Genomic DNA, 12,410 nt, shown 5'->3' with positions numbered 1-12,410 from the left:
GTATGAAATTTTTTTAAGACATTGATGTGATGATTTCTTGTTGTTTTTATGTGGTATATATATATATATATGTAATTTTTTCATGTCGTGGCCTATACAAATATCGTAATTTGTCTTTGGCAATAAATGGATTTTGATTTTGATTTGATTTGACACATGAGATTTGGCTTACTTTCATCAACTTAGCCTACTCAACTTGATAAAGTTTTAGAATAGAAATATTCATTCTGAAGTACTACCTAGTGATAGATAACATCACTAATAAATTTAAAAAGTGAAGTACGGTGTAGCACGGTTAAAGCATCCTTCATGAAAACATAGGCTTTGGTTTCAATTTAATGAGGATGACATTTTTTTATCAAAAGATTCCCTATGACTCATATAGTCCTACTTTAAAAATAAAACTTTCCATTTTAATATTTATTTTTCGGTTTTCATAAAATGTTTCAACTTTTGTTTAGCCATTTGCAAGTTTAATTATAATTATAATTCTGATTTTCAATTTTTATGTAAATACACATTTACAAAATTCAAGCAAGCTTGCAGCCCTAAGCAAGAAAGTGGACATTGTTAGACTTGAGAATAATAGGCCTACCTGTCTATAAAATATGTGCTTGTAGTACAGTACTCCTAGGTATACTCCCACTCTCGGCCTACTCACCGCACATATTTTGCTACTATAAAGGTACATTTATACTAACTTTACATAATTATAACATTTTATTTAATACGCTCAACAAAAAATTAAAAAGTACACAAGCATGAAACTTTATATTGATTGATTTTCTATAATGTATCAAGTGTTTTGAATAACAGCCTGAATAAAAGACTTCTTTAATTTTCTTCAGCTCTTAAATTATTATAATTTGTCAACTAAATTAACACAGCCTCTTTAGAAATTTTCGCATATAAATTAAACTTTTGTAACTGTTTTATTGTCATTATCATCTTTGTATCCATCTCCTATCTTTTGCAGTGTCATGTTTTTGGTTTCCGGTAGGAAAAAATAGATGAACACCGAGCCTGCTAGGGCTATCACAGCATAGACAAGGAACCCGTTACCGGTTCCTATTTCCGAAAACATTACTGGACCGGTTTTCACAACTGTGAAGAACATCAAGAATGCAAAACAGGTACAGCCTCCGCTGCCAATCTCTCTCATAGTAGTAGGGAATATCTAGAAAAAATAATAAAACAATAAAATTAAATGGAGCATGTTTTAGTCAGAACTATAATAATTAAGGTATTTTAAATATGTGATTGATTCTGATGGAAATGAGTTCAACAAATAATTGGATCGAGGAACGACTCAAGTTGCCACTAAAAACTGAATTGATACATTACCTATATGATATTAACTGAGGATTGTATTTCTGATAAGTTTTTTATTCATCTTCCACTACTGTGATAAGTACGGTAGTACCGGTACGTCACTTTTATAAGATAATCTTGACTTCAGGCAAACGAATTTAAAGTTTGGCAAGTTTAACTTGCGAGTTCAATAATAATTTATACAGTATGTAGTTGAATTTACTGAAGGGGGTTTTTTAGACCCTCTTTTACTGGGACTACATCCCAGCTCAGACAGGGTGTCCCACGGAAGGTGTAACAGCTGAAGATCATAGATTCTACATGAAATTTACAACAAAAAATGACCATAGCGTTCAGCGTTACACCTTTTCGTTGGACACTCTGAGTATTAATGTCTCCATCCATAATTTACATTATGGTTGATAGTTTATAGGTAGGCCTATTCTACTGTATTCCAATTTTGTCGATTATTTTTAATTTGTCCAATTCAAACATATTATCTCACCTCTCCTGTCAAAATCCAGGGTATCTGAACTAATCCTGAGTAGACGCAACATATATAGAGAGAAATTATGACAAAATTCACCCATGAATAATTTTGAGGCAGAAATCTGAAGGCAAGTGAAAAGAGTAGGAGTGATATCCCTGTGGCTATTGTAGAGAACAAGGCAAGACTCCTCCGATTGTATTTTTTCATCACAAAACACATGGTGACGGACATTATAACTCTGAGAATGTCAACAATGATAGTGGCAAGATACTCGTTGACATTGGATGTTGTGCTTTTTAATATATCGACTGAGTAATAAATGACTGCATTGATTCCACTGAACTGTTGAATGAAAAATAATACCAACATAGTGATCAGTGGTTTCAAGAATGTGGGACTCAAGATTCGTTTCACTGTTTCTTTATTGATTTCAGAAGATTTATCTTTGGCCTTGGTGGTTCTATTTAGGAGAATATGGAGTTCATCAGATGAGGACTTGGAGTATCCTCTCAGGTATCTAAAAGTTTCTTCGGCCTTTTTCGTGTAACCCTTGTTGGCTAACCATAGAGGAGACTCTGGGGCGAAATAGTAGAATATATAGCTGACCAGAGGGAAAACAGCGCAAATCGCTGCTGATAGCTTCCAGTTGAGGAATGTACCCAGACTGTGTGAAACCAACACGCCGGTGGATATAGCCAACGGAATGGAAGCTAGGAATGTGCCTCTGATGACTGGGTCTGATACTTCAGCTATGTAAACTAGGCAAAGGGGACTGAGCAGGCCTGCACTTAGGCCGGACACTATTCGGCCAACGTACAGGACTTCAACACTCGTTGACACCGACACAATCACCCAGGCAATCACGAATAGCATACTGGTAAACATTTGTATCAGTCTGCGTCCAAATTCCTCCATCAAGTAGCCACTCAATATACAGCCGACCGCCATTGGGGGAACTGCTAGGCTAGCTGAAACAGAGAGTCAAACACACATTATATTAAATCGACCTTTTACTATAATATGATTTCAAATGAAAAAGCTATCGGTATTCAAAATTCCAATTATTTCTCCAATGGAAATAATATATTCCAACTATCAAATCGTCGATATAGTTACGGTAATTCAAGTTTCAAGTTTTTGAGTTACCAGAATTTGAGCATTTTAAAATTAAATTGATTGAACTGACATATTCATCCTATTCATAATAATTTATTAGATCAAAAACATTATAACATTGAGAAGAAAATACGCAGACGCTAGCCACTAGCCCAAAACGTTCTCTTCTCCTAAATATTACGAACAGTATCTATTTATCATGATCAATTACATATAACAAGGGAATGAACATATCTTTTAATCTCCGATCCTGTAAGGTACCAACGAAAATATTGATTGACTATTTATCGTTTATTGCCAAGACTTCCACTTTCAAATTTAAAATAATTTAGATTCTGCTGACAATCTCGGTTGAATTAAGTCTCTCAATCTAGAACTTGGAAATTGAGATCTATCATTCAGTAGGTCAACTTCCATATATATAGTTCAACATTTCAAGTACCGCACCGCATTTAAACAAAATGAAACAAAATGCAGGGGATGTTTCCCCAATATCAAAAACTGTTGGCATTATTTTCAGAGATACAAGAATATTGAGACCTCAATTTTTATAACAGACTATTGCTGTAGGAAATGAAGAGTCTTCAACTGAAACAGAACTCTTCCGAACCCCCTTTCTAACCCTTTTAGAAAATTTGGCTTATTTCTTGTGGTGTTGATTACTGCTTGGGAGCCGTAATGAAACCTGCAATATAATACTCGTAATGATGAGTTAATTTCAATCTCCTTCATATTCTATGTGTCTTGGAAAATTTTCATCGCTGTACTTCAGCCGATATGTTAACATTGCGTTGAAAATAAAATTGTAAATGATATGAACCTCTTCTCAAAAGAATATCTGGAGATACTCAGGAACACTAACAGAACAAATGTTTGATCAACTTACATGTATGCCAACAGAAATAAAATTAGAATTTCTGAAGGCTACCAATGAAGTACAAGAATATTGAATGCTGAATTTAAGAACGGGTGTATGGCACAACATTGTTCACAAAAAATACTGTATAATGATAATAATTATTCCATAGCAAATTAATGTTTCCATTTTCTTTGATCTAAGCTACCTATATTAACGGTATGATAAATTTATTGTATCATATCTTATTCCACAAAAAATCATGGATCTCAATTTTATTATAAAACCGCCAAACAAACTTGATACAAAGTTGTAAAATTAGAAGAGAAGTAGCAAATCTTATCAAACGATAATCACCTATCCAAGAAGATTGGTCTTGAGTGATTTGTATAGTTGTTTCATTGCTCATGAGTTGAGGTAGGAGAACGGCCGAAAATCCTGAAGTCATTCCCACGCCTAGTGTTATTATGAATGGACCTCCAATTGCTAATGCCTGGAATACATTAAAGTAGTTTCAATAAAATATTGCAGTTTGAGTTATAAAAATCTTTAGATTCTCAGTTCACTTGACATGATTCACTTGAAGAGCTCTCATGAGGGGTCTTACCGTTTCTGTGCGAGGAACAATTTAATTATATAGTAGCGCAGATACGTAGGTAGTACGATCTAAATCTGTTTCTTCATAAAGAGTGAATCTTCTTGAAATTATAAGTCCCTAGTACTCTGGTACGATGATACAAACAAAATATATACATAAATATAAAATGGAAGTTTATAATAGGTAATTAGTTTGTTTTATACATGGGTTAATAAACATTTTCTATTGAAACAGTTGAAGAAGGCATATCTTCTCATGTTGTTCCAATAAATGAGCTATAATAAATTATTCGATGCGAGGTAAAATACCGGGGAGGAAATTGAATATAAGTAGAATAAATAATTATACATATCAAGAAGGAGTTGGTTTAGAAATGGAAATTTATAATCACTCACTTGCTTTAGACGAAGTCTTGCTTTTTCTTTTCTGGTCTCTTCAAGTAATGGCTCTCCTTCCGCAATTTGCTTTGGTAAAGTTGCAATTTTACTCTCATTTCTACCATTTTCAACAGCGCCATTCAGCTCCGATTTTTCACTCATATTCTGTGAACCTAGAAATTGAAAACTCATTTATTATTCAATCTCAAGAAATTAAAAAAAAATAGCAAAGTAATTATTGAACAAAACATTTTTGCTCTATAACCTATAATTGCTGCACACAAGTTTTACCTATGATAAGGGTACATAGGCAGTAATTGGTTTTGTAAAAGTATTTTCTATACAATCAGTGTAAGAGGATGAGGAGAATGACAGAGCTCCAATCTTCTTCAGGAATAGCCTACGATTTACTACTAGGCTCTGCAGACCTATTCAGTTTTAGAGAAAACAAGAGTCATGTTTTGATAAATTATCCAATTTTTTTTAGTACCCAATCTTTGCATTTTCCAATGTTAAAGGTCTCATCTCAATATTCACTTTCTTAGTAAGGGACAAACACTATAGTGAGGTCCACGTTATAATGGCAATATGGAGAAAGATACGAGAACAACGTGCCGATCCTCTGTCTTGTCAATGCCTTCTATAGACAGTAGTTGATACAGGTTTATTGATGTAAAATTAACTATTCATTCTCATTTGAATTAATAAATTATATTTTATTAAGTGAGAAATTATAGATGGAATAAAATAGAGAATGCATTTATTCAAATGCTAATAATATATAATTATTATTCAACGAAAATCCCAAATAATGCTGCAAATCACCCCGAAGACTTAGCATTTGAATAAATGCATTCTCTATTTTAATTCCATCTGTAAACTGGTTGGCCGCTATGGCTTCGTATAAAATGGGCGCTGCTATTCAGAGATTGTCAGTTTGGTGTAAGGGTAAGCATTCCTGACTAGCAATTGGGAGGTACCGGGTTCGATTCCCGGGCTGGCAACTAATTTTTGGATAGTAGTTCTCATCGGATTTCCATTAAGCTGTTAACCCTGTTGTCAATGTCTGCAGTAGCAGAAGTCTTCGGGGTGATTTGCAGCATTTATTTAGGATTTTCGTTAAATAATAATGAGAAATTATATTTTTTTATATTTTCATAATGAATTTTCATATTTAAGATGAAATATTTTCTTAATTTGGCTAATTATTAGTTCTACATTGTTAAAAGACGATCTGGCAACAGAGCAAAGCGAGAAAGAGATAGCGCTATAAGCTTTGTTGAATGATAGAAAAGGATATAGCAATACCATTGCCAATCAAACACTGCCATTATAGCGTGGACCTCACTATAGGATAATTCACGAGTAGCCTATTATAATGATATGAAAATTACGGCTAAATAATTGGGTCTTTGATTTGTATTTTTTCGTGAATTGTTTGTTTCTGTATTTTATAGCTGATGGTTATAGGGCTGAAATGTATCTTTACGATGTATTTTACATAAACCAATTTTACAATAGTTGGCCTCCTCAACTTCTAGCCAACCCTAACCACCTTAAATTAATTACAATAGACATCTGTGATTACCTATTAGTTTGTATATATAATTATAATCCTTCTAGGTTGTTCGAAGAACAACTGGTTTGGGATAGAAGTGAAAGCTCACTGCGTGAATCCATAAAAATAGATAATTCTGCATCTGTGATTCGTAATAAATAGGCTGCATTACGGTAGGCTATCTACCAAATGTATCAACTTTATAGGTTCGAATATAGCCCAAGCATATAACAATCCCTTGTTGTGGGGAAATGATTTAATCCATGAATAATAAAAAATATCATACTTTGAATATACACAATGACATAGTGTATGGAGAGAGAACACTACTATGATATTGCTTCATTAGATATGGTTGTCATAAAATAATGCAATAATGGAATGTTATATTCGTCGTCGTCAACTATCAGTAAGAGGTTTTTACTACATATTGCTTCAACTTTTATGGTTTTCCATACATCTCATTAGTTGTTTTTCAGAGATCAACGTACTTTTTATAGAATTCGACATTACTGAGATGATTTGATTTTATGAGTGATTTACTTTGGATAATAATAATGATTATTGTGGTTGATTATCATGTTGGCTCTTTAAGAAGATGAATTATATTTTACACTTACATAGCTAGGTAGCCTACAATAAGCCTACTGAGTCTATTTATTTCATTTAGGCTAGATATATAGCTGATCAAGACGAATGATATTTGTTATAATATGAATCATTTCTTATAACATTTATAAAATAATAATGAGATGTTTCAAATAATTGAAAATGGTAGAAATACTGTATATTAAGCATGCAAATTTCCCTTTGTAAAGAGAGAAGTATCACTTAGTTCAGATATGACATTATTTACAAAATATTTAATAATTAGGCATATTTTAGTGGGCTGCTGTAGCTCTTCCGAAACAATTAACTATACGTGGGTCAACCTTGGAATATATCCTACTAATTAATCCAGAAGAAATCAATATAAAAAGTTGTCCCTGAATTGGAGCTACATCGTCATTAATTTGTTCCCAGCTTTTTTATAATATCCTCGTTGCAAACTAGTATTTTGTTAAAAGCCAATTAAATCCCCCTATTCACTCACTCTCTTATCTTGTGTTATAGGATAATCTACTTCTAAATGTTTTTCATTTCATTTTTTATTGGTTAGATAGAGAATGATGAGAAGATAGGCTACGGTACGTGTTTATTAGAGTTCTTCAATATAAATTAATTCATAACAGAAAGTTCCATTGAGTTTTACGTCAATTGGTCTTAGTAATGAAAAATTGAAAATAAAATCGATCTGAGAACATTCTTTATTTTGAAAAGTATGTTCATTCAATAGTCTTTTTGATGGTTTGAAGATTAATTTTACAAGAACATAAAATATCATACTGTAAGGCTAATATTTAGAGAGAAACAACTAATATACGGTACCTACGCTGTATTATGTTGTACACTGGCTTATTATATTGTAGCTTGTAGGTAGCCTAATGTTTAATGACTATATTATATAGATATCGCACATCGGTAAGTATGACCATAGAGAAACAATAGCGTAAGTAGATATCCCATGGTATAGGGCGTTTATGTCGCAACTTTTACTGTTATCTCAAGCCGATTTCTTTCCCAAAAAGGTGAGTGACGCTGGTAGTCTATCATATTGTGCCGTTCATACACTCTCACACTCTCAGTAAAAATTTATAATAATCGATAGTAATCGACTTGAGATAACAGTAAAAGTTGCCACATAAACGCCCTATACCATGGGATATCTACTTACGTTATTGTTTCTCTATATGGTATGACTTGCTACTTACAAGATACACCTTGTCGATTGATTCAAATTATTATGTACCACTACTTCATTTTTCTGCAAGTTACCGTTATTTGTATATCATGAATACCATCACTGTTCTGTTGGAGAAATTTCGACAGAAACTAGTTATACAACATTTCAAATATTTATTGTCTCCTTTGCTCTCTACTAAAACAACTCACTGATATTTACTTAAAACAATATTAGAAAGTAATATCTATTAAGATGACATTTCAGTAAATTTTCTATTTTCAACACACTCAAAAGTCTTCAGCTGAACTCATTATGTATCAAATTCTAAAATCTACCAGTCGTTGTTGAAGAGTTTAGAAAATGTTTAAAAAAGCGGAAAAAGATTGACCTGATCTGGGGAATCCCAACACACTTTACTCTTTAAGTACTACCTACATTTGTAGAAATTTGTACCTACATTCTCCCAAGTTAAAGTCGTCAATGGCAAATAGTTAATGAAATTAAAATTTTTGGTCCAGTCTCAATAAATTTATTTAGAGCTGTGAAAAACTTGAAATAGAAGAAAATTGCTATTCTGGTCATAAATTGATGAAGTTTTGAATATAGAATCTTCACAAAATAATATTCCCAAGTCCTCGACTATGAGGTGTGTATTGTGTCAATTTGATATTATTATTGGCTGATTAATTTATAATGAAAATGACGATTTTGGTGCCTTAACTGCAATGAACTGAGCATGCCTGCAAATTAAAATTTTTCTGGGTAAAACAGTAGACGTTTCCGTACGCTAAACTAAATCTTTTTAGTTTTCATGAACGGATCAATGGATAATAATTATTACTAAACGAAAATTCAAAGTTGAATGCTGTAAACCACCTCGAAGACTACTGCTAGGTACTGCAAATTTCAAATATTGACAACATGGTGTATAGGATAGTTGGAAGGAAATTCGATGAGAGGCAATCATTTTTAATTAGGGCTCTTCTGGGAGTATACTGGAAATCTCGTATTAGAAATTTAGAATAAAAGTCACCCCACCCCATAAGCTCATTGATGCGCCTCCCATAAATATTTCGAATTTTATTATCCCCCCTCTCATAAATTGTTTTTCAGCCGTCCTACAAGAATATCATGTACGAAGTTGTGTCTTCGATCCCTTCCCCCTCCCACCGTAGAATGAAAAATGTCGGAATAGATTGAACTTTTACCTTATAAGAAAGCATAAAGACGAATTCAGTAAAATGGTGATTAAAAGAAGGAGATAGATATGTTCTGATCACAAAAATTGTTCACGCTCAGCGAATATAGTATAATTTATTCATGGAAAAATTGGTCATGGTGGAGCTTGCATGTGAATTGATCAATGATTGGATTATATGCAAAAATGAAATAAAAATAATCTTGCACTTACTATGATTTAGTGATGATATAACTTCAACTGTTGTAGGCTATAAGTCTATAGCACATCCTGTACTGAGCTCGGTTTCTTATTTATTTAAATTGTCTTATAAATTTACTTCCCATCTTGGGTGAACCATGCAATTAACTAACAATGTTTCGGATGTGAGACCTGAAGAGTTATGAGGATCTCTGTGGGGAAAACCACAGGGAAATCATTCAAGTTGTGCACATGCAAGATATTCTACGAGTTCAGTGGACAGACAACTTCTCAAGGCCAGGGAAAAAACAAAAACAACCGGGGTAATATGGAATAATAATAATATATGAATTCCAGTTTTAGCAGAAATTTGAATACTCGTGCTCTTGAGTTGTTATTGATGGCTGTGAAAGTGTTACATCATATTGGTGAGAATAAAATATGGAAAGAAGAATCATCGCATGCTATACATTTATTGGACCAATGTTCCTCAATAATTAAAATACCTACGGTAATAATAAATCAATATAGGATTATTCTTAGGATTTATTTTCTTAGGATTATTCTTAGGATTTATTTTTTTGGGATTATTCTTAGGATTATTCCTGATCCTTCTCAAAAGGATTGTCAATCCGAGAAGGGAAGATTGAATGTATTCCACTTACATTTATACGGTATTATAGTAGACCTACTCTTTAAATCATTATTCAAATCATATACATTCTCCCATGTCAATTCAACGTTAATCTCTAAAGCAAATGATTATTTTTGTTGTTGTGGTTGTTATTGTATGGGTAGTGTTGCATCAAATAACCCGTTCAAGAAAACTGCTCTCACTATAAATATTCTGGTTTCGGAGCTTCCATATATATAATACCTAATAATTATAAACTGAGCCAGAGCTAAAGAAAACAATTTGAAGAATTCAATACATATTATTATATACCTACCGTAATTTAAGTGATGGGCTCAACTGTGGGGTCACTGGGTCACGTTTTCTAATCTCTTATTTTTCCCTTTCACATCCGAATAATTTAATGTTTGATAATTGAATTAGTAATATTAGTAATAATGATTTAGATTGATGTTCTTGATAATCTTTTGAAATATTACTGTAAATTATGAAAATCTTTTTAATTATCGATATTGTATCTTAACTGGACTTTTTTAGTCAATCAATCATTCTACTAAATTATTTTGAATAGAGCATTCTAAAAATTATGCGCAATTTAATTTCTCTATTTGTTTATAACGTGAATGAAGATAAGGTAAGATTAGACACTTTATTGGGCTTATCTAATTCAATCCAGACTTGCAGATGTATGCCCAATGTTTGAATCCGTGCAGAAATGACTGGTAAATATGCAGCTTACAGTACCGGTATATGATTTTAATAAAGAAATTGATGAAAGTAAAGATGATATATTTTGTAATATTTTCCATGAGAATGAGAATATGTGACATTGCAATTGTTGAAATGCGAATAAAGTACCTATACATTATAAGCATTGTACAGAAATCCGAATTATTATTTATTGCCATAAAAGTAATTACATACAAGTTAATGAATAAATATTCTCAATTACAATATGACACTTCCGGCAAATAACAACTTGTGCGCCGGCAGTGAGCACACCTATGAGAACACCTTCAAAGAAAAGGAAAATAGAGCTTATTTTAAACAAACTAAATAAAACTACGGAAAACTAGGTCACATCCCAATAATTACAAACGATAAGACAAAGTAGCAAATTAAAAAGTAAATCACGAAGTAAAAAAAGACAGAACAAAAGGAAGTTAGGACAAAAATAATTTTGAAGATTTATAACAAAAGACCCATCAACTGAAACACTACATAATATACAATAAACTCTACTAATAATGAAGATATATAGTGAATTAAGCAGTCAAATTCACTTGTAGCTGTTTTCCTTGTTGTTTATAAGTTACATGAAGTAATCTCAGAGGTCTTGAGGGTAGTTAATAGCAAAATATATGGATTTACACTTTCTAATTCCATCAAATAATATAATTTCATTATTTTTATTCAACTCTATCAAATATTTCTTGCTTGTATATTATTTTTATGATTCATAGAAAATAATTACTTTTCGAGATTATGTGAACAGACTACCTATCGAATCAGCATAGCTCTTTATTTGAACACAGCTTTTGCCTTCCATCGATTAATCAGATCTGATTTTACAAATGACTACATTCTTCCTTGAAATTATTATTGTTGGAAAGATTGGTTGATCTTTTTGAGTAAATACATTTGGTGGCGGAAATTTTACTCGCGGGCAAATTTTACTCACAAATGAATCGAAAACCCCTGTCGAAAGCAGGTTTTGTAGCTGCGCGGCCTCCGGTTGCTCGAGAACTGGACGGACGAGCTGCTTCAGGACGACACTGGCATTCACATGTGAGCAGAGGCGAGATTCCACTGCCACTGGGCACTTGGCCACTGCCAATCTGGTTGCGACGGTCATGGGAGTGCGTCCACTTCACTCTTCTGACTATCACTGTCTCTCCCTAACCAGACTTCATTGCAATCAGTTAGCGCTGATCTTACATTTAAATACCTGATTTCTTTTCTGTTCATCATATGCCTAGCGGAACGATTTCCCTTGAAAATATTGATAAAAAACTACCTATCCTCAAAAATGTATCACTAGTTATATTGTGGCATGCAACATTTCTCAAGCTGGTTTCACACGCTCCGTGGTCGCGCTGACATGTTTATCGTTTAGCAAAGTTAAAAAAGACATGCGCCTGCTTTTCCCGACCCGTTGCATAGGGGTTTCTTTGAGTTGCCAACTCCGCTAATTATATGTTATATTTGATTCGTATTGACCGGTACCGGTCAATTTTTTTAGGGTGATGCCCTCTTATAAGCTTCAGGCTTGGTGATGAGATGAGAGATGAATGAAGATCTTTCGAGAA

At 33.0% G+C, this 12,410-nt stretch overlaps 1 protein-coding gene across 4 annotated transcripts; it reads right to left on the bottom strand.

Moving 5' to 3' along the window:
* Positions 1-645: 645 nt before the first annotated feature.
* On the bottom strand, positions 646-11,986 carry LOC111063213 (facilitated trehalose transporter Tret1). Of its 4 annotated transcripts, none has more exons than XM_039419851.1 (5): positions 11,783-11,986; positions 4,767-4,921; positions 4,131-4,266; positions 1,817-2,769; positions 646-1,177 (listed from the first exon to the last, which is right to left on the bottom strand). In XM_039419851.1, the coding sequence occupies exons 2-5, from the start codon at positions 4,908-4,910 to the stop codon at positions 914-916; spliced, it is 1,497 nt and encodes a 498-aa protein (XP_039275785.1). In that variant the 5' UTR covers positions 4,911-4,921; positions 11,783-11,986; the 3' UTR covers positions 646-913. The 4 variants fall into 4 exon arrangements, with proteins under 4 accessions (XP_039275785.1, XP_039275784.1, XP_039275786.1 ...); XM_039419850.1 differs by lacking the exon at positions 11,783-11,986 and adding an exon at positions 11,602-11,744; XM_039419852.1 differs by lacking the exon at positions 11,783-11,986 and adding an exon at positions 11,576-11,701.
* Positions 11,987-12,410: the final 424 nt, after the last annotated feature.

Source organism: Nilaparvata lugens, chromosome 1 (genome assembly GCF_014356525.2).
Source record: "Nilaparvata lugens isolate BPH chromosome 1, ASM1435652v1, whole genome shotgun sequence".
NCBI lineage: Eukaryota > Metazoa > Arthropoda > Insecta > Hemiptera > Delphacidae > Nilaparvata > Nilaparvata lugens.
The sequence above is the reverse complement of the archived record's forward strand: the minus strand, read 5'-3'. Positions and strand labels throughout refer to the sequence as shown.

Excerpts from the sequence above, each read along its gene's own strand:
- LOC111063213 (XM_039419850.1), bottom strand. The coding sequence starts at position 11,650 with ATGGAAGGCAAAAGCTGTGTTCAAATAAAGAGCTATGCTGATTCGATA. Across the intron at positions 4,922-11,601 it reads GAGCTATGCTGATTCGATAG|GTTCACAGAATATGAGTGAA; the intron begins GTAGTCTGTTCA and ends TTCAATTTCTAG. Across the intron at positions 1,178-1,816 it reads CCTGGATTTTGACAGGAGAG|ATATTCCCTACTACTATGAG; the intron begins GTGAGATAATAT and ends TATTTTTTCTAG.